Source organism: Hyaena hyaena, unplaced genomic scaffold (assembly GCF_003009895.1).
Source record: "Hyaena hyaena isolate Hyena2069 unplaced genomic scaffold, ASM300989v1 scaffold_419, whole genome shotgun sequence".
Classification (NCBI taxonomy): Eukaryota; Metazoa; Chordata; class Mammalia; order Carnivora; family Hyaenidae; genus Hyaena; species Hyaena hyaena.
Window position 1 is genome coordinate 252,233 of NW_024081053.1, and position 22,893 is coordinate 275,125.

General features: G+C 35.0%; 1 protein-coding gene across 1 annotated transcript in view; it reads right to left on the reverse strand.

Moving 5' to 3' along the window:
• Positions 1 to 22,893, reverse strand: part of LOC120245495 (glutamate receptor ionotropic, delta-2-like) — a gene marked incomplete at its 3' end in the record, with an annotated part of 915,851 nt that overhangs the window by 149,701 nt on the left and 743,257 nt on the right. The window contains exon 3 of the mRNA XM_039252574.1: positions 5,460 to 5,744. Coding sequence (XP_039108505.1) covers positions 5,460 to 5,744 — 285 coding nt within the window. The remainder of the gene's footprint in view (positions 1 to 5,459; positions 5,745 to 22,893) is intronic.

Genomic DNA, 22,893 nt, shown 5'->3' on the forward strand with positions numbered 1-22,893 from the left:
TTAGGTTCCGAACCCTGAAACAGACAATAAAGACAAATTGTACTGACTGTCCTCAGGCTGCACCTTCTAAACTAGAGCTGGACTCAAATATCCTGTGTGAATTGAGAACTCAGAACTACTAGCTGGCAAGAAGTCATATTGAAGTCCTATTGATGTATGTCTCACTTAGGATGTCGCGGCATTGCAAGTAATACTCCCCTCCTCTCTTTTCTAACCTCTATCTCCCCATCCCAATTCCCACTCCAGGAACATCTTGTGCACTTGCAGAACTATAGTTCTTGTGTGAATGTAACCTCCTTCCTGAAGACAAGAGTCACACATTAGGAGTGGTAAGGAGAACTTAAGGTGTTTGAGTAAATGCCAGCACCAGATAAAGTAGTACTTTATTGGGATCTCTCTAAAATGAGGCTACTTTTATTAAATGGGGGATCCATATGGAGCCATATCTGACTTGTTATTGATGTGTAACTATAGGTAGTTTTCCCTATGATCAGAGCCGTCCAATTAAAAATTTTTCCCCTGACTTTCACTGAGGTGATCAATGGTACCACTTCAGCCTTGGAACTCAGTCAGGTCAGCCTAAACTCACTGGCTAAGGCAGTTATAGATGACAGAATTTCTCTTTGTGAGGCAGGTAGAATATTTGCAATTACAAATATTCCTATTTTACTTGGATCAATGTCTCTGGCCAAGTAAAAGTTTTATGCAGAAATTTAAGGAGGAAGCTCCCTGACTTTTTAAAGTAGACTCTTGATAGTTCACATAATTTATTTAAGTTCTGGAACCTGAGGGGCATATTGTGATCAATCTTGCTCATTAAAATCTTGTTTATAGTATCTTTAAATAAATGCAGAGGATACAAATTGAAGAGATTTGATCCTACTTCCTGTCAGTAAGATTAACCAGAGCAGTCTGATGACTGGCATATTTATGGGGAAATTTGCTAGAAGCCAATAATGTCAAGCCAACAATTGTCAGGAGACAATTTCCATAGGTTTTGTGTCTTATTGCACATTATGGGAGGAGAAGCTCTCCCTATATAAGAAAGATTTATTTACAAGTAAGATAGTGTCTTTTTTCTAGGACATATGGTGAGCATGTTTATTTAGAAGCCCATCATAAAAGATACAGATTCCCTAAGCCAAGGTTTCTTAGCTGTCCTAGGAGCCTATTGCATGCATAGCATCCACCTGAGTGGCTCCACATAGTCTTATAAGGCATGAGGTCAGGAGGGAACAAAATTAATTTGAGGCTCATGCTGCTTGCTGTACCATGAGTATTAAAGTCCTCTGTCTCTCTAAGGGGGTATAGTACTTTCTGTCACTACCCATGAAAGTGATGCAAGCTAACAAGTTAGCTTGTAAGTAGGGTAAAATCTCAGATGCCTCACAGTTCTTGACAATATTATATAACAGTCCCAGAGGTAAGAGCACCTGAAAAATGTATTTTTTCAACTGGAAGTATTAGTCTTCCAAATAAACTTGGCCTTTTGCTGGCAAATCTGAAAGGAAGGAAGGCTATTCTGCAGGTAAGCAGCCGTTTGTGCCAATGAGTCAGCCTCCGTTGGCCCAATGGGTGTCCTGTTTCCATATTTCCAATGATAATCATATCTTCCAAAGTGATAAACATTATTTTTTCCTTGAATGATATTACTATGTTGAAGGTCTGCAGGCTTGACATCATTGTCTCTCTTTAATAAAAATGATTCTATGTATTTCACTTGTAATTTTTTTGAAAACTAAGTTTGTCAGAAATTAATCTTATTCTTATTTGTACAGCATCAAAATATTCTAGTGGTTGAAAGCAAGGACTATGTATGAGATGATCATTGTTTGAATTCAGGCTTCTCATCTTAGTTTCAAGTTACCTGATGTTTTTACATTTGCAAAAAATCATCATCATCATCATCATCATCGTCATCATCATTGTCATCATCGTTACCATCATTATCTACCTCAGTGGGCTGCCGTGAGGCTTAAATGAGATGATATGCATAAGGCCTGTGGAACAGACCATAGATGTGATAAATGCTCTCTATAAGATTAGCCTTTTTAATTATATTCTTGGGTGCACTGCAATTTCTTTATACTCATTATACATTAGTTACACGGATAGGCTCTAATCAGACTTAAAATTTCAGCTCTGATACTAACTTAGTTGTGTTTTGTGAGCAAGTTACTAAGTCCCCCCCCCCCCGTTTTCCTATCTGTAAAATCGTGATAATAGTATTACTTACTTCACAGAACTTTTGAGAAGATTAAATGACTTAATGTAGAATACTTAAATTTAGGGCCTGGCAAATTAAACACTCAGAGATAATATTTTTAATATTTATCTTACTGTTAAACTTTTTCACACTTCTCACACATTGTGAAAGTTACCTAGGATTTTGAGAGGCAACATTCAAGGTTAAAGTCCACCTACAAAGCCTTCTTTGATCACTGCTGCCAAAAATTCAACACCTTCCTCAATACACACCATTTGCATTCAGCTTGCCTCATTCATGACACTTAACACACTATTTTCTCGATTAAAAGAGTCATAAATATTTTACCTCTTTTGTTAATTGGAAGCTTCTTAAAGGCTAAGACTACATTCTGTAAAACTTTTTATCTCGTATTTTACATTGCACTAAGCAAGTGAGCAATGAATATTTCTTAAATGACACATTTTTTTTTTAAAGCTCAAGACTTCCTAAACTCTTTTCAAGCCTTTTTAAAAATGTCTTGAATCAATCCATTCAAATAAAGTTTCTACACTTTTTTTCTGGTTTCATCCATTTACTTAGAATCAAAGACTTGAATTTTCTTTGTTAAGGAATTTAAAGTAGTCTTTTATACTGTGCCCTTAATCATAATTAACTGTGCTTTTGAAAAAAGTGTTTCTCTAATTAACTGGATATGGAAGCCTAATCTTTTCTTTTTTTTTTCTTTTTTTAAAGTATATTTTTATAAGCAAAATACATCTCTAATAACATTTGGCTCGAGTAGGCTGACTTATTTCATCCATTGATGATGCTTAATTCATTCCTTAATGAAAGCAATTCTTGATAACCAAGATAAAAGTCAAGTATAATTCCAATGTTTGATCTTAAAATGATGACACTGATGAATGGATATGTAAATACATGTAGCCCTCTTAAACGTAGAAGGTATTTGGATAGCTTGATGTTACATTGGACTCTAGCCCAGTTCTTTACCAGCAAGATTTATTGTCAGTACCAAAGGGAGATTTTCTTTTATTACACAAGAGTATTACTGGAAATAAGTTTAAGGATACAATCAGGGTGATTTTTCATGAATTATTAAATTAAAAAAGTAAGTCAAAAGCGAGTGTATCATCAAAGAAAAAGAAAATATTTTTTTTTAGTATTATTATTCCTAAAACAAACCTGCTTCTAACAGAGGACTCAGTCATACATTGCATTTATAGCCATCTTATTTACTCAAAGGAAAATAGTGGAAAAGAAAATAAGGGATTTCAAATGTATGTAAATGATTCTCTATGAGTATGAAATTAGTGTACATTTTCAAAAACATTTACCTTATCAATAATAAAAATATCTTCTTTTATAAGAATTTTCTAACTGTAATCGACGTAGGACTTGGAAACAAGATGGCAAGGGATTTTCTTGCCTCATGGATATTTATAATGAAAGAGCAAAAATCTCATTTTAATACGGTAAGAAACTTTCATCAAAAATTGCTTTTCTGTTCTTTATTTTATCGAACAATTCCGACAGGACTAACTAAAAAATGGCCCCCGCCTCCCTGTGCCAAGAAAGATTCACAGTTTAAAAATTAATTATTTCAAGTTATGCTTGAGCAGAGATCATAAGAGCACCATTTATAAGACCATAAAAATCACAGATAACTTAACTGGAAGAAAACTGACAAATGCATATCAACATACTGTTTTCAGAGGTAGAGTTTACTATGTCCACAAAAGAATCCTGTCAGTGAATTTCAAATCTGTATCCAGTCTTTACTTTTACTGATGAGCCAATTATTTTTTATTTTCTTTTTGTTTATTTTATTCATTTCAGTCTTGGTCATTGTTCTGTGATCCCTAAATAATATGAATTAAGCAACAAAAATAAGGATTTCCATCCTGGAGACAAGTCTGCTTCTAGAGAGTGCCACAGACTTCTGGCAGAAATCTACCCAGAATTCTTCTCTTGATGCCAAAACCCCATGCGACCTTTGAATATTTAGGGCTAAATGTAACTGTCACTTGCTCTCCCTCCACAGGAGCTCTTGATAATTTCCAGATTTCTGCCAACCTGCTTGTGTCCTGTTCTATTGATGCCACTATTTGGCTTGCTCTTGTTTGACTTCTCCAATATTGTTGACAATTCTGGGTAGTTGATGACAAGAAAACCATTATTTTTAAGTGTTTACTTATTTGCTAAGACAAGTAAGTTGCACTATAGAGGGTGAAATCCTCTTGATTTTTTAAAATAAAAAAAAAAAAACAACAACTAGATCCATCCATACTGAATGGAAGACAATCTTCTGAGACTCTTTAAGGCAAATCTCTAAAGAAACATATATTTCAAAACATATATTCTCCATCAAGACCTGCTAGCTCTCTCTCATTTGATTATATCCATCTCTATTCCACCTAATGACAAAAATTGGAGACAAACTACATTTGAACATCTTGAACATCAAACTATATTTGAAACTACATTTGGACATTCAGTCAGTTAGCAAATAGATTTATTCAGGAAAAAACAAATAGCATTTCCATTTTATTTACTTTTCTTAATATAACATGAGTAAAAATACTGAGACAAAGCATCTTCTCCTTGAATTACAGTAAATTTAGGGCAAATGCACTGTGTTTTATCTTGGTAGGTTATATAAATTGTCTTCATACCACTCAGCATTTTGTGAAAGTCCATATTGTAGACAATATGCCATGATAACTAATATAGTCTCAGCAACTCCCAAAGAGTGTGAGGGTGTAAGCAAGATATGTCAGTTTTTGGATTTTTTGGAACCAATAAATATAAATAGGTATTTATTTTCAATGTCCAGGATCTGTTCAAAATGATGTTTTGTTATTATATAAATATATAAATGTTTTTATAAAGGGAGAAAGATGGTATTGTCTTTATGAGTTCTCATTATTTGACAAAAAAAGATATACTGGAGTTCATATTCCCTTTAGAAACATTTACAAGCTGAGCATAGATATAGGTATTTATTTCTTAATTTGACTTCAAAGTGATTTAATATAAACGACTGAACTTGAAGCCTTAATTTTTTTTTTTTGTTCTTGCTGCTAGATTTCTAAGAAGATTATGACAGAACAAAAAAACAAACAAACAAACAAACAAACAAAAAAACTACAGATAATAATGGACAAGCTCCTTGAAGTTTTTCAAGATTTAATGAAGTTGCTTGCCATGCAAACATCAGCATACAAAACTCACACAAATCCCAACCACTTACCATATTCACTGTCATAGAATATGATGAATTTCTGCCAGGCATATTCTGTGACCACTCTCAGGATAACATCATTTAAGTAGACAGGTGGGCGAACAGAGAGAGTGTAGTCATCATTCCTGTTGCTCCGGGTGAGTCCACAGCCACTCCTTGGGGTCCCAGCTGTTGAGCGCTGTATGAAGAGGTGGGGGATATGCATGGCATCTGCCAGAGACTGGAGGGAACCTGCCGACGTGCAGCCAATGGAGCTGACCAGGGCCAAGATGCCTTGATTCATAAGTTCACAAGCTGCAAGGAAGTACAGTAATATTCAAATGTCAGTGGGTTTCATATAACTTCCCCTTTGGAGTAACTGTGAATAAGGCTTTATGGAGTTATTACACAAGTATGGATTTTCTTTTAATGAACATCTCCCTGAAGAAAGCCCCAAATTACAAAGTGCGATTGGAATTCAGCTAACGAACTCTGCCCGTATTAGATAATCTGAACTTGTACAAATTATTTAGCTTTTCCTGGTCTGTTTTGTCATCTGTAAAGAGGGCAAATTAGCATGAATCTTGCAGGATTACTGCTAGGATTGGAGAAAATTCATGTCTGTTATTTGCCTTTCACACGATAGGCACTCAAATTAGTGGCAGCTATATTTTATAATTATCAATGTATAATTCAGGGAAAAGATAATTCCTCATTGAATATATACAACAAGGTTTTCTTAGAAAGCAGATAATATGTAAATTCGTGAATGAATGAAAAGGAAGAAGAAAGGTTTACATATGGAATTTCTGGCCACAGAAACAAGCTATTCTGGTATCTAAACGTTTGATAGCACTTTGTCTCTTGTTATACTGCAAAAGTGAAAATATTTTTGTTCTTTTCCTTTACTGGCAGTCAGAAAACTCCTGGTCAAATCAAATACTAAATTTCAGCAATTTTATTCTGGTTTCTAGCTGTACAATCTCTAATCTCTACTATACGATTTATGATCTCTGTTTTAATTTCATTTTAACTACATTGTGTCTGCATATATGCTTACTTCAAAACATATTTAAAACTGGATCAAATATAAATTATAGGCACATATAAAGACACAGCATATATAGCAAGAAAGGTTAATAAGTCTTAACTCGCTGTACTCTCTTTTTTTTTAAGTAATCTCTACACCCAATGTGGGGCTTGAACTCACGATCCTGAGACCAAGAATCAGGTGTTCTACTAACCAAGTCAGACAGATGGCCACTTCTTTTTCTTTTTTAGCTTTAAAATTTTTTAATTTTAATTTTTATGTATTTATTTATTTTTAAACTAAGATTCTATGCCCAATGGAGGGCTTGAACTAACCACCCTGAGAATAAGGGTCGTATGCTCTAATGACTGAGCCAGCCATGTGCCCCTTAATAACTCTTAACTCATTTAGTAAGTCCTACTAAGAGTTACGAGATCTGAGAGATATCAGACTGTCAATCCTTGAGGGCAAGAGATTAGAAATAAAATCAAAAGTAAATTCAGGAGGAATCAAGGTAAAAGAAATTCCACTGGAGAAGGCCGGTAATTATACTTGGTTCAGATATTATTCTATATTTTAGACAGTCTAGGTATAATATTCTTAATATTTATACATTATTATAATCAGTTTTACAGAGTGGTTGGAACATAGATAACAAGTACCTCTATATAATTAATTGGCCAGTTAATGAAGGCTGACAAAGTGCAAGTTTAGAAGTACTATACTAATGACATGCACATAAACACCAAATACATTTATTATTATTAATTTTAAGCCAACCTGCAATACAAAATAAATTAATAATTATTAGGGACATTATTTTCAAGCATAAGACTGGTTATATGATCAAATAAACTTAAAAGGTAACATCAAGGATAAATGCCTCTTAGACCATAACAGATTGAGGTTGAAATTTCAGTAAAAATCATAGAACCTACTCACGTTTGTGAATTCAACATTCAAAAAAGCAATATGAATTGATAGTTATACTTCCAATGGATTTAGGTATAAACACTGGTCAGAAATTTGTTTCATTATTGTAGGAAATAAAACCATTTCTGATTTATATAAGCAAATAGATTTATTTTTTAAAAGAAGATTTTGTCGTACAGCTTGGCTCATTTAGCATTTGAAATCAAAATAAACAGACTATCTTATGGCATACACAGCTGAATTCCATGTTTAGGTTACAAAAATTTAAAACAGCCAAATAAATATAACAGTTTATATAAATCTATCAGAAAAAGTTATAAAGTTACATATATAGAAGTTGAGATTTTAAAAAATTCAGGTTTGGGGGAGCCTGGGTGGCTTAGTCGGTTAAGGGTCGGACTTCTGCTCAGGTCATAATCTTACAGTTCGTGGGTTTGAACCCTGCATCAGGCTCTGTGCTGAATGCTTGTTCAGGGCCTGGAGACTGCTTTAGATTCTGTGTCTCCTCTCTCTGCCCCTCCACGCTTATGTTCTGTCTCACTCTCTCTCTCTCAAAAATAAATAAATGTAGAAAATTTTTTTTAAAAAAAATTAGTTTAAGTATTACATTCTGTCACATATGAAAATTATCTCTTTTAAAATTCATATTTAGAAATAAAGCTCTGAAGGCATATATAAATCATTATTTAGCATATACATTTGTTTTAGTATATAATCTGTGATTTCCTCAAACCAACTATGTGACTTCCTATTAACCTCTGTTAGTAAGAACACAAACTAGGTAAGTACTAGAAACAGTTGTTATTATTATATAAGGCAATGTGTTATTTTTAGATTATTTATAATTTGGCATTATCCATCCTGCTACACATGTAAGCAAAATTAACTGAAAACTCCCTATAAAATAAAAACAAGAATCATCAGAAATTGCAATAAAAACCATATAAGGGGTGCCTGGGTGGTTCAGTTAGTTAAGCAGCCAGCTTGTGCTCAGGTCATGATCTCATGGTTCACTAGTTCAAGCCCTGCAAAGGGCTGTAGGATGACAGCTCAGAGCCTGGAGCCTGCTTCAGACTCTGTGTCTCCCTCTCTCTGTCCCTCCCCTGCTCACACTCTGTCTCTCTCTCTCTCAACAGAAACAAAACAAAAACAAACAAAAACCTCCATAACAACAACAACAACAACAAACAATAACAACAAAACATGTAATATTAGATCTGAAAGGTAATTTGGAGATCAGGTAGACTGGGGACAGAAAATCAGCTTTAACTGCTATGCCGGTTATGACTGGTTGGTAAGCTGGCATTCTGGAATGCTCTTTTGAGAAAGATTTTGAGACTCATCAAGAAAGAGTACCAAAATCATTGTGTTAGTTTTCTCAAGGAAGAGACTGGGAGAGCAAGAGCCTGGAAGTCTTAGATGTGAGCTGAAGTCAGACACTTAACTGACTGAACCACCCAGGCCCCCCTTGATTTTTTATTGTTAAAAGGGATGCACTCACTTAATAAAAAACAACAGTTGTGAGTGAAAAGTAAAATCTCTTGCTCTCTAACTCCCTCATTTCAACAAATCCTTAGAGGTAACCATTTAATAATTTTTTAATGTTCCCATTCAGTTATTTTCCATCCACATATACATGCATATGTTCTCACCCTCATTTTTTTATTGAGCACAGACAGGATCATGCTTGACTGTTTTGGGTATGGGGATTTTTAGCCTGATGAGAAGAAAGTAACAGCAAGTTCAACATTTCACTGTCATTCAATCATTTTAGAATAAACTCAGAACTTTGAAGTTCCCTAGGCTTGTTTAAATGTTTAGAAAGACAGCTATCAAATCTGATATTGTCACTCCCTTGATGAACAGGGTAAGGGCTCTAAAACAAGTTGGTCTGGCTGCAAGCCTGATCCCATCTCTTTCATATACTTATAGTGTGAAACCCTGCCAGTCACGGTTGTCAAGAAAGCATACACCACTCCCTTAAAAAAATATAAGTCCCAGGTCTCTAACTCATTGTCTAACATGCTTTCCACCATAGTAAGCAAATGATATTTGTACTCTTAAAATTTTGCTTGGCAAAGAAAAGATAGACATAGGACTCCATAGGGAAAAGCTCAGTTGGAGACTATCTACTGTCAAAGTTTGATAAAAAGAGGTTGATCCATTAAAGAGAGAAGGAACAGCCCACACACCTAAAATAAACTGAAACTGGTTGAGCCAAAACACAACCCTGGTTGGTACATAAGAGAATGGGCTTGCAAAGCAACCTATCAAGGCTCTATTTGATGTCCTTTAAGCCAATATAAAATGTTGGTTGAAGATAAGAAGATACAAATTTATTTGCTTTGGACAGTGACCCTTCATAAAGCCCTATATAAATGATAGCATAAAAAAGATACTAAGATCCTCCCTCCCTCCCTCCCCCCCTTCCTTCCTCCTTCTACCCTTCTTTTTAAAAACATGTGGGATTAAAAACACTTTCACCATTTTGGGTCACTCAGCAGTTATGAAAATGAAGTTCTCTGTATAAATTTAAGTTAAATGATACTTATGTATACAATCATTTTTTTAAATCTCTTTTAAATCAAACTAATCAGTTTGAGTCTTATTTTTCTATTAAGTAAAATGGGATTAAAAGTAAAATCTATGAAGTGTCTTGAAATCAGTTACCTGTTACTGAATACTCAAGGAAAACAGCACCATCTTTCTTTATTCCCTGTGATATATTTTCTAACTTATTTATATTAACCAATTTGCCTCAATTTATACTGAGGAATTTTGTAACCTCTTTCACTGACTTTAAGTCACACCAAGGCTTTAGCATACTCCATTCATATATTTATCCCTCAACACACATTTATCGACTTTAAACATGAGCCAGGAACTTCTTTGGAAATCAGAGAATGCTTAGGCAGATTCTGTCCTCAAAGATCTTCCAATCTATTCACCATAGTGTTTGTAATATGTTCCCTGGGTCAGAATTCAAAGTGGAGATTAAAAAAAAAATACACGTATCTACTTTTAGAAGTTCTACTTTATTCATTATAGGGTATGATCATGTATTTACCGTATGATGTATCATCTCAGTAGTTCTGACACGTAACCCTTTCTGGAAAACATGATTCTGGTGGATTGTAACTGCAATACTCTTTGATGTAATTGCTGGAGAACATCTAATATTTGTTGGCTTTCTTTTACTTTTTTTCCCAATAATACTGCTGATAATACGACCATAACTGGGAAATGGAATTTCTCTATTTTTTCTAATTCTCTTAATTTGCAAGTGGGGGTGAAGTATAGGGAAAGAAGATACATGGAGTTAATAAGAATCATTGTACCCCAAAAGGTGACCTGTATCTTCATTTTATTCTCAATAATAAACCAAGAAGTTTATTCTTGGAATGAATCTCATTTTTTCAAGTTCCTCCAGTTTAGATACAATGTACCATATTTGTACAATTCTAAAATATACATAGCTTCTATATTTTACCATATCTGAAGTCAGAGATTATTTTAAAGTATATTGACACATTTAATATGATGGATTATTTTTCTTGAAAAAAATCACTAATCAATATTGAATTTTATAATAGTGAACTCTTAAAAATAACAAAATAAGGTAGGCTTACATTGCAGATGAGAAAGACTTGTACTTTCTACAAAAGCTGAATTTAATTTAACTTCTTTTTTCCTATTTAATTTACTAATATATCAGAAGTTCAGTATTGATAATTGCTTTCTCTTCACAATTTTTTTGTTTGCAAAAAGCACCTGACCTTTGCTTTCATACTTGTAAGAATATAGCAACACAAACCACTTTCAGCCTATCCAAACAATTAGCATTCTTTGCAAACATGATTTTCTGCAACCATCTGAGAGGTGGTATATAAAAAGGACTCAGACTCATCATCAATGTAGTTTGCCAAAAATATAATCATTTTTAACAAATTCTTCTAAATAAAGACAGTCTTTACATGAAAATAATGTTACAAGGTCCAACTTAATTATGATTATCTATTTAGAAATTGAAACTACAGAAAAAATTCATTTCATTATAATAAAAAAGCATTAAGCCTTAATTTCTTCTTAAAAAGAATAAAACTGGCTCAAATGGTTGATTGCCAGCCATCAAATGAACTCAACTGAATAATTTTCAGTCGACTATTTTTTTAGTCATCTAAAGCCAGCATGAACCTCTCATTTGAGATCTAAGCCTGACATGGACCTAACATTTAACCTAGCACTTATTATAAGTCACATTACTTTTCCATTCAAATTTCATAACAACAGTGTACAGAGGAGCTATTATGAGTCTCATTTTCAAGTAAGAAACTGGTTAAGTGAAGTTAAATGCATTCCTCAAATTCATACTATTAGTAAATGGCAGAGTTGGGATTCAAATCTGTACAGACTTCACTGCCTGGGCCACAGAGAACTAAAAAACAATCACTATTATCAAACACAAAGGCACATATAAAAAACTGTAAGTCATTTAACTCACTCTTACTACAAGATTTAGGAAATTTCAGTCTCTTGGATATAAAAGAGAAAGGAATAATAATGAATTTGATACCATTCTTTCTTTTTTCTCTTTGGGTTTGGGATTACAGCATTGATTCTGTATAGTTTCAGCCCCAAAGAGAAAGAGTGCATATATCAAATTTCAACAAGGGTGAAAAAAGCTATTGAGAAGAACCTACAAAGTATTGGGTATACTCTCAATACATCCCTAAATTTGTTCCTCTAGCAATGATGTGATAAAAATGATATAAATAGTAACCAAATACTTCTTTATCTTTGTATAGTTGTTTGGAATTTATAAAATGTTTTCATTTGCATTTATTACTTTATCAGCACGTGACTATATTGGATAAAATTCCTAACTTCATTGATTTAACATTAAATCAAAGCTCATTCTTACATTTCCAGTAAGCAGTTGTGACAGGCCTGGAACATGGATTTTACGATGCTTACTTTACAACCTTCCAATTACATATTTTCATAGTCTTCTATTTACGGAAATTTGGATTAATTTCCTCTTTAAAATCTTTTTAAGTGTTCATTTATTTTTGAGAGAGAGAGAGTGTGTGTGTATGTGTATGTGTGAGAGTGTGTGTATGTGTATGTGAGAGAGAGAAAGAGAGACAGAGAGAGAGAGAGGACAAACAGGGGAGTGGCAGGGAGAGAGGGAGACACAGAATCTGAAGCAGGCTCCCGGCTGTGAGCTGTCAGCACAGAGCCTGATGTGGGGCTCGAACTGACAAACCACAAGATCATGACCTTTAGCCCAAGTCGAAAGCTCAACCAACTGAGCCACCCAGGTGCCCCTAGTCTCCTCCCTTTTAATGTTAATAACAATTCTGTAATTAACACACTTAGGCATCTATCTATCTATCTATCTATGTTACAAATACAAAATATACATACTATATCAGGGAAGGGTCAGATAGTTTAGGATGCAAGGTAGTCAAAAATAGGCCAATAAATAATGGGGAAGACAGTACAAATGACGTACTGAGTAGTTGCTAGGCCAAAAAGTATCCTTATGCTGATAGCCCAAAAAGATTTTTCCTAGACTGTGAGTTGGGAAAGCTTTTTATGCAGAAGTGAATCTGGAGTGGAAATCTGAATGGTAAGTGGGAACTAATTACATGAAGAGAAGTTACCTTGATGAAAAAGGGTAAACAAAATACTTCCAAAAAGAGGAAATACAAAGTGCAAAGATTTTGTGGCAGAAAAACCACTGGATACTTGAGAGGGAGAAAGAAGAGACAGGTAGCTGAAATGTAGAGACCATGATACAGAGTGGAGTAAGGTGAGGGCAGAGGGGAGGCAAGAAATACGGACTCAGACTGGGTTTGTTTGTCTTATATTAAGTTGAAGGACAGCTTTATACATTTTCAGTATCAACCTTTTATCTGTTATTTATATGGTAACTGTCTTTTTTCTTCTTGCTATTTAAAATTACAATTTAGCTCTTTATAAGTTTTAAGAAGAAGAAGAAACTAGGTAAGTGCATATTGTTGTATTTGGTTGATACAGGTAAAATCTGATCTTTATCTCTATAATCTCAGCTGCCAAAGAGTGAGGATTAAGTATTGTGATGAGTGTGGCAATCCATATCATACTATATTTGTCTTCAAAATTCTCCATCATTTTATGGAAACTCTAGTTATTAAAATTACTATTCTTTTATAATATGGCACATCCTGGAATTGGAACTGATTCTTTCAAGATGAGTAACAGAATGTTTGATGTACTCCAGCAAATTGTATCCTGTAAGAATAGGAACAAGATCAAGGTAACAAGGAAGAGGAACTGTGTGTTTATGTTTTGTAAAAGAAAGGCAGAGAATGGCAAGAAATAATATTTTATATTGCTCTCGCAGTTATTGCCATTTATCTAGAAGTCATCTTCAATTATGTCCTTCTCTAATACCCCATAGACCTTCCTATCAACTTGGTTGACACATATTGTTAATTCTACCTCCTATATATTTCTGAAAACTACTCTCTTCTTGAAATAGTCACTGCCAATCCTTTGGTTCAATCTATATCACCACTAACCTACTTACTGAAACTCTCTACACTCGTGTGATTTCACAGGCCCCAGCTTAAACTCTCTCCAATCTTCTACATTGTAAATAAGGATATTTATTTTTAAAAATTCTTATGTCATTTCTGTGTTTTAAAGGCCATCAATAAAAACAAAAAACTGAGAAACTATTACAGAATGGTGGAACCAAAGAAAAATAACAAGTACATGTAATATGGGATCCCAAATAAAATACTGGAACAGAGAAAACAAACAAACAAAGATTAAAACACTGATAATGAAGCTGATGAATTTTGAATAAGGTTTGTAGTTCAGTGAATAATATTGCACTGATGTTAACTGAGTGCTCTTGATAACTGTACTACGGTTATTTATGTAAGATGTTAATATTAGGAGAAGTGGAATGAGGAGTATAAGGAAACTGTAATTCTAAAACTACTTCAAAATTAAAAGTTGAAAACAGACAATACTATCGATGACTTCCAACTTCTACCAGAAATAAACCCAAACTCTCCACATGACATACAAAACCCTTAAAGTCCTCGCCCCAATCTACATTTTCATGCTTACCTCCAGCTCCTACCTCTTGCCCTCATGCTTCCTGCCATTCCACACACTCCCCTACCACCGTGCTATATTATTTTTTTCAGCAGCCTAGTTGTTTATACAAAGTATTTACTTTTGGAATCTTAACAATATTTCTTCTTCTGATTTACAAATGCGATATAGATCTTCATTTAATATAGTCTTTTTAACATTTTCTAAGCAATGTTTTGTGGTATTCAGTGAATTAGATTTTGCACTTTGTCATATTTATTATTAAGTATTTATATATCTACATTCTTTTATAAATGGTACTTAATTTTCAATTTTTTAAAAAAAAATTTGTATGTTTTATTTATTTCTGAGAGAGAGAGAGAGAGAGAGAGAGACAGCATGAGCAGGGGAGGGGCAGAGAGAGAAGGAGACACAGAATCTGAAACAGGCTCCAGGCCTTGAGCTGGCTGTCAGCACAGAGCCCAAAGTGGGGCTCGAACCCAAACTGTGAGATCATGACCTGAGCCGAAGTCAGATGCTTAACTGACTAAGCCACCCAGGCGCCCCCTTAATTTTCAATTTTTATTGCTAGGATGTGTAAAATACATCAGATTATTGCATACTGATTTTGTATTTGAAATCTTTTTTTTTTTTTAATGTTTTTATTTACTTCTAGGAGAGAGAGAGAGACAGCGTGAGCAGGGGAGGGTCAGAGAGAGAGGGAGTCACAGACTGAAACAGGCTCCAGGCTCTGAGCTGGCAGTCAGCACAGAGCCCGACGCGGGGCTCGAACCCAGGAACCGTGGGATCATGACCTAAGCGAAAGTCAGACGCTTAACCGACTAAGCCACCTAGGCATCCCTTGTATTTGAAATCTTATTAAATGTGCTTGCTAGTTCTAGTTTCCTTTTTTGTAGATTCTATAGGATTTTCTACATAGACAGTCATATAGTTTTTAAAAAAAAAAAAAATGGCACCTGCACTTCTTCCTTTCCAATCTGCATGACTTTTCTTTCCTTCCACACTTTATAACGCTGACTAGTGCAGTACCATGATGGGCATGGATGGTAAGAGCAGTCACTCTTCCTTTGTCCCTGATCTTAGAGGGAAAACATTCAATCTTTGACAATTAACTATGACCTTATCTGTAAATCGTTTTTTTGGACCAAGTTCTTTATGAAGTCGAAAGAGTTCCTTCTATTCCTAGTTTGCCGAGAGTTTTTGTCAGGGACTGATGTCGACTTTTGTCAAAAGTGTTCTGGATCTATTGAAATGGTCAGGTGGATTTTTTTCCTCGGTTTTCTCATATGAAAAGTTAATTGATTGGTTTATAAATGTTAAACCAGCCTAGCAAAGGTAAGGCTGGCCTCATTAGGTTAGTTGGAATGCAGTCACATTTATTCAGTTTTCTGGAACAGTCTGTGTATAAATAGTGTTATTTCTCCTTTAAGTCTTTGGTAGAACTCACCAGTAAGACTTCCGGGGAGTGGAGTTTCAGTTGTGAGAAGTTTTTAACTATAGTTGTAACTAAAAAATCAATGTTATAAATAGAAGCAGGGATACTTAGTGTATTCAAATTCTTTTCAGTGAACTTTGGTAGTCTGCATCTTCGAAGGGGTTTATGCTTTTCATCTAAATTGGCAAATTTATCGGCATACAGGTATTCATGATAATCCTTTATAATTCTTTTAATATCTGTAGTATCTGTAATAATGTTGCCTCTCTCATGCTTGATACTGGTAATTTGTATCATCTCTTGTTCCTAATCAGTCCTGCTACAGGTTTATCAATTTTATTAACTTTCTCAAAGAAATAGCTCTTGGTTTCATTGGTTTTTGTTATCGCTTCTTTGTTTCGTGTTTCATTGATTTCTACTCTGCTTTTTGTAATTTCCTTCTGCTTAATTTAGATTTAATTCACTCTTCTTTTTTAAAGGCAGAACCTGTGATCATCAATTTTAGACCTTTATTTTTTTTCTAATATAAGCATTTAGTCCTATAAATTTCCCTTTCATACTGCTCTAGTTTACTTTTTTCAAAAATTTTTAATGTTTTATTTCTGAGAGAGATAAAAAAAAAAAAAGAGGGAAGGAGGGAAAGGAGAAAGAGAGGGAGACACAGAATCTGAAGCAGACTCCCAGCTCTGAGCTGTCAGCACAGAGCCTGATGCCAGGCTCAAGCTCAGGAACGATGAGATTGTGACCTGAGCCAAAGCTGGGTGCTTAACCAAGTGAGCCACCCAGGCACTTTTTGTGTATTTTATTCACCTTTCCAACTGGAAATTTAACCATAGTTATTTTTGTAGTTTTTGTTTGATATTTCAATATCTAGGATATAGCTCAGTCTATTTTTGTCACTTACTTTTTAAAAATGGGTTGTTTTTCTTCTTGCATTTTTGTGCAAGTCTCATTATTTTAGATGGACTGTTGGCTAGCAAAGATGAAGATACATCTGATATACTGGCACACTTCTCCTCCAAACAGGCTGTTAGTGTGGGGGTGAGTTAATCTAGTCAGGAATTGACCTGGACATGCATTTTGCTGTTGTGGTTGTCATCACTATGTACAAGTACCGTGAGCTTCACATTCTTCTAGCAGCAGGTCGTTATTACTTTGTATTTAGAATGGGGCCTGGGTGGTCAGATTTTCTTCCGTGTTCCTGCTCTTCCTTTAGCTTTCAAACTGCTCCTTCCCAGACATACCACAGTGGAAATCCCTGCGTGCCCTGGGTCCAGCCCCCAGGGTAGACGGCTAGGTTACACAATAGTAGGTCTTTGTGGGCCTGGGCCAACCTCGACCTCCATCTCAGGCATGTCTTGTGTGCCTGGGTGTTCAAGAAAGTGGACCTTGCCCAATGTTGCTGCCCCTCGTTTCTAGGGTAGCTCAACATTACCTTTTATCTTTTTGATGGTGGGTCAGGGGGGAGTTTTAATGCTTCCCTGAATGAGTAGACCTCTGCTTGATACTTGTAAAAGATCCTGGACCCAAGATGATTGTTTATGGATAGAGGGGTAGAGGCTTTTGCTTTGACCTATTCACCAGCAGCAATGGATCTCAGCAAGCACCCCATTGGTAAGAAGGTTTTTTTTTTTTTTTTTTTTTCCCTTTCCTCAGCACCTTAAGATTTTTACTTTGTACGTGGCAAAGGATGGCTAAGTGGGTGAGGTATTGTGCTTGGTCCCGTATGGCCAGCCAACTAGCCTGCAGTTGCCTACACCACTGAGGGGAACATTATCTGATATCATGCTGACCCCAACTTTCTTATGAGCACTCAACAAAGGTCCATGGCAATAGCTCACAAATGAGTATGAATCCCCCCTTGTGTCTGGGATCCCTAGCTATTCTAAACAAGCACAGTAACTTTCACTTGGCTCTTATAACTTCATAAAAATTCTAAGTGAGTCCCTCCAGCCTGTGTGGAGGGTAGTAAACTCTTTCTTCTGTATTTTATCAAAGGCCAAAGGAAAACTGTGACTGTGTTTTGCCTGTCCTTGAAGGAGCTCTCCTCCTCAAATTTTGGTTTCCTTCGGGTGCCTGGATGGCTCACTCAGTTAAGCTTCCGACTCCGGCTCAGGTCATGATCTCACAGTTTGTGAGTTCAAGACCTGCGTTGGGCTCTGTGCTGACAGCTCAGACCCTGGAGCCTGCTTCAGATGCTGTATCTCCTCTCTCTGACCCTCCCCTGCTCATGTTGTCTCTCTCTCTCTCTCTCTCTCAGGGAAAAAAAAAAAAAAAAAAAAAACATTAGAAATATTGATACTCTTTTGTGATAGGACCAGCAGAGGTAAGCTCTATGAAATCAGAGCTGTTGTGCATCTTTTAAAACTCAGATGCTCTTGGCATATGGGAGAACTCAGTAAATATTTCTTAAAAGCATAAATATAACATAATATGTTATAGATTAGAGGATTTATCTTCAGAAATAGTATTTCTCAGGGATGCTTTTCCAGTAGTAATATATTAAATGCAGTTTGTTACCTTTTTAGTCTGTAAAGATTCATTTAAAAACTCATTTCTTCTGATTTTTATTTGATCAAAATAATCTTTTAATACTATGTATGTTTTAGATAATTTTAAGCTAAGCATAATAATTCATTTTGGGTTTTACATGAGCTAAAATGGCTATTTCTATGAGTTCTAACAGCAGCCCTGAAAACTCATATGATTTTCTAATGTTGTATATTCCAATTCATTGTAAAATAATTTGATTTTTCTCATTCTTTAATCTGTGATTTCACTTTGATTTGATTAAGACATATGGTTGGCAGCAGCAGCTAGATCACAGTTATCCATTTGTGAATCGATCACCACTATCACAATTTATGGATAATCACATTTCACTTAGCATAAAATGCACTTGGACGGATTCTTTGCCAGGAAGTAATCTTTTACCATCTGCAGTTTGTTATTATATTCTAATTTCACTAATAATGCCTTTCAACATATTATCAGAAGCATTTCTATTTCTGGGGGAAAAATTGTCTACATACTTTACAGAGCTATGGAACAGTGCATAAGGTCAGAAACACTATTTAATAGTTAGCTTGGCCACTTCTAGCAGCAATTATGAAGTGAAAGGAGATAATTCCTGAAAAGTACAGCATAAGTCACATGGACTCCTTTCTCTTCTGTTTTTTTAAGCAGCACCACTCAAGCTGTTGAAAAAGGCTGTATTTAAATCTCTGACACTAATTCTCTTCGTGTACAATTCACTTAAACATATAAAGACAATGCTTCTTCCAAGAGAAGATATAAAATCGAAACACTAGGCTGACACAACAATCTTCCAACCATTGACATTGGCATGGAAAAAAAAAAAATTACAAAAAAACTGCCAACCACCCAAGCATCCCCTACTCTTGCTATTGCTTAGACACTGCTGCTTTCAGAAAAGAAGCATGGGGAAATGTGCTGGCTTATAATAGAGACCTAGGCTGTATGTGAGGAATCTTGATTTCTAGTCTTGGTTCAGATATGAATCATTGCTGGGCCTTGGGCAAGAATCACTTTTTCTCTTTGGGTTTTGGTTTCTTCAGGTATTAAAGGCGGGTATTAGACTAACTGGTTTCCTGGGAGACACCATGACAACATTTCCATCTCTCTTCCTGTTTTTTTTTTTTATTTTTTTTTTAATGTTTTATTTATTTCTAGGAGAGAGAGAGAGACAGCGTGAGCAGGGGAGGGTCAGAGAGAGAGGGAGTCACAGACTCTGAAACAGGCTCCAGGCTCTGAGCCGGCAGTCAGCACAGAGCCCGACGCGGGGCTCGAACCCACGAACCGCGAGATCATGACCTAAGCGAAAGTCGGATGCTTAACCAACTAAGCCACCCAGGCGCCCCTCTCTTCCTGTTTCTATTATTGACCAGTGTCTTGTCTAGTTGGCACATTCTAACTTAATTGGTTACATCATGGCCTACAAAAACAAATAGGTTTTCTACGTTTTTAAGATGGCTTTATATGCCTCTGTTTTGATTCATTAGAAGGGCATTTTTATTTCCCTGTTTCTATGTGAGCTGGGTGCTACTGGTGAATTAGTGTACTCTTTCAAATTTACAATGAAAACCTCTGATGGACTTAACTTATAATATGCCTGTTTTAAAATGTTCTAGAACTTTGGATTTTTCTTTTTCACTGTGTGAAAGGTTCTATGGCCCTTTCAAAGAAAGGTTTATTTATTTGGAATGAAACATTTGCTTTTAATGTGCCATATAGATGACAGATAGATAAAGACAGATATATCTATCTATATCACTAAGTTGAATGCCTTTTCTACCATCTCCAGCCCCCCACCTCATGGAACAAAAGGGAAAACTTTAAGATAATATTCTGAATACTAATAATTTTTCTTTTTATTGGTAAGAGACATGACAGGCAAAGAAAGTAGGATTCATGTGGATTACTATCAAAGAAGCAATCTCTAAAAAAACAATATTTCTTATGGTAACCTTTTCCTCCCTATGTCTTTCAGTGAAACACTGCAATGTTTTATAATTCACAGCACCTTCTATGTCATATCACTCTGAACCCTTCTGATAAATGATGTCCATGAAAATTGTTTTAATGAGAGTTAGATGCTTTGGTTGCAAAGGGATGTTTTATCTCCAGTAGTAATAACATAATGATATGTTTCCTAAGCTTAAAGATTCCATTTCAAAGCCTTTCTTATCTCTTTTTTACCACCACAAATACCTATGAAATAACAGTGATCATTACACCTTATTTGCCTTACAGAGCTTCTGCTAATCGCAAATGAAAACATGTATGCAAAAGTCCCTTTCCAACAGCAAAGTTATGTTATACTATGATTTGTATTACCTTATTCACATGACTCTACTCTTTTACTTGGATCATCCTGAAGTATAGTTTGAGTTAATGAATTACCAAAGTTTATAATCATTTAGAGATTAAGCTACGAAGCACATACCCAAAGGAATACAAAAACAGTCTAATATAAGGTGTCCACACTCTTTAGGAGCTTACAGTTGACTTAGTGTTAGTCACTCAATATTAATCATATATAGGCAAAATATTTATTTAAAAGAAAAAAATGACAAAGTATGCAACTATTATTTAAACTTAAATAAGACACACATTTAAATATGAGTTGGATCAATTTGTCCTGAACTATTTCAAGATTTTTTTTTTTTGCTAAAGTAGCACATTCACATTTAATTCCTTTAAAAAGATTGTCTTTTTTCTAAAAAAAAATACTTTTATTGGCACAAAATCCCTATTTAAGTAATATCTGATGAAATAAAAATAAAGTAGATCATAGAGAAGAGTTTGATTTTGATAACTGAAGTGGAAGGAGAAGGGTATTCTGGAAAGTGGATGAAAAATTTAAATAAACAAGGTCTTCTTTCCTTTAAAAAATACAATAGAGGAAACACACTCATACTCATTCACAGACCACTTTGTGACAATCTTGCTCTTATTCTCAGGTTAAGCTGAAATAAGACTTCCATAAGTTACTCGGCAAAAGAGATCCCTGAAGAACTAATAGAACTTGAATTGCAAAAAAATTAAATGCTCCTTATTGAGAATAGTTCATTTTATAGTGCAGCAATCAGAGAACGGCTTGACATAGTGTTAGCTTAAGAGGAGAGATTTTAGAGAGTATTAGGAATTAGAAATTGCATAGAAGAGCAGTCATTTATGTGTCAGGCAGAGAGAACTGTTGATTAAGTAACACTTTTTCCAGACACATGTTTACTCTGGAGTAGTGATTACAATCACTGTCATCCTCTTCAGATACTGGCCTGTTTACTGAGTAAAGATTTAATAGTAATGAGATAAAACAAATATAGTCAAGTTACTGTGTTACTCTTCTCCATATATCTTGGTACCCACTGCATGTTGATTTTCTACAGAAACTATAATAGAAAGAGAGGGAGAGGTGGGGGGAGAAGGGAGAGAGGGAGGGAAAAGATAGTGAGGAAGAACAAACACCATTTCAAAGATGTTTAGGACAGAATAAAATCTAAACTCTAGTACCTTGATTCAATGTGTGTGCTCTGCAATTGGAATGCCTGGGTTTTCATTCCAGTTCCCATGCTTTTCGCATGTGACTTCAGGAAAGTTATTTAACTTGTATGGGTCTTATTCCCTTACTACTAAAGGGGAAATGATACTAATATATACCACTATCATAAGAATTAAGTGAGTTAATACATATTAGGGCAATGCCTAATACACAGTGAGTGCTCAATAAATGTAATCCAGTGTTTCTAAATTTGAGTTTTCAACAGAATAAGCTTCAGGAAAGGAAGCTCTATACTAGCACATTATGTAGGCAGATGGGATACAGCTAGAGAGAAGCTTAAAAAACAGAAGGGAAATGAATTGTTAAGGTAGTAGAGGAAATTTTGAATCACTATTCATGCAACAAATGACTGCTGAGTATCTATTATGTACAAATCTGTGTTCAGTGCTGTAATTCAAGAAAATTATGAGTTCCATAAAAATTCTTTCTTGCCTCTCAAACTATAGTAATGAATTTTAGGTTTTTAACTATTCTCAAAATGTTCGTATCTTATACTTCTAACATGTCTTCTTTTACTAGCATTTTCTGAAGGAAATTAAACTAGTTTTTAAAGCTGGGCATGTCTCATAGCTACATGTAAGTTATGCCTGGGTGTGAGTAAGTACAGATAGTCACCTCTTTGGCCCTTCCATAAATGTGATCACAGGAATCAGCTAAGATAATTAAAGCTATCAGCTTGAAATGTTGTCTCACAGTGAGTAAATAAACTTGTACAAACTGTGTATGATCCTGAAACATCTTGCTAAGACAGTGTAATTGCACTAAAAAGAAACCAGTATCAATGAGCCGCAATGACAGGTTTTTTTGTTAAATCAGAATTTAAATAAGATCTTCTTTTTTTTTTTTAAGTTTTATTTATTTCTGAGAG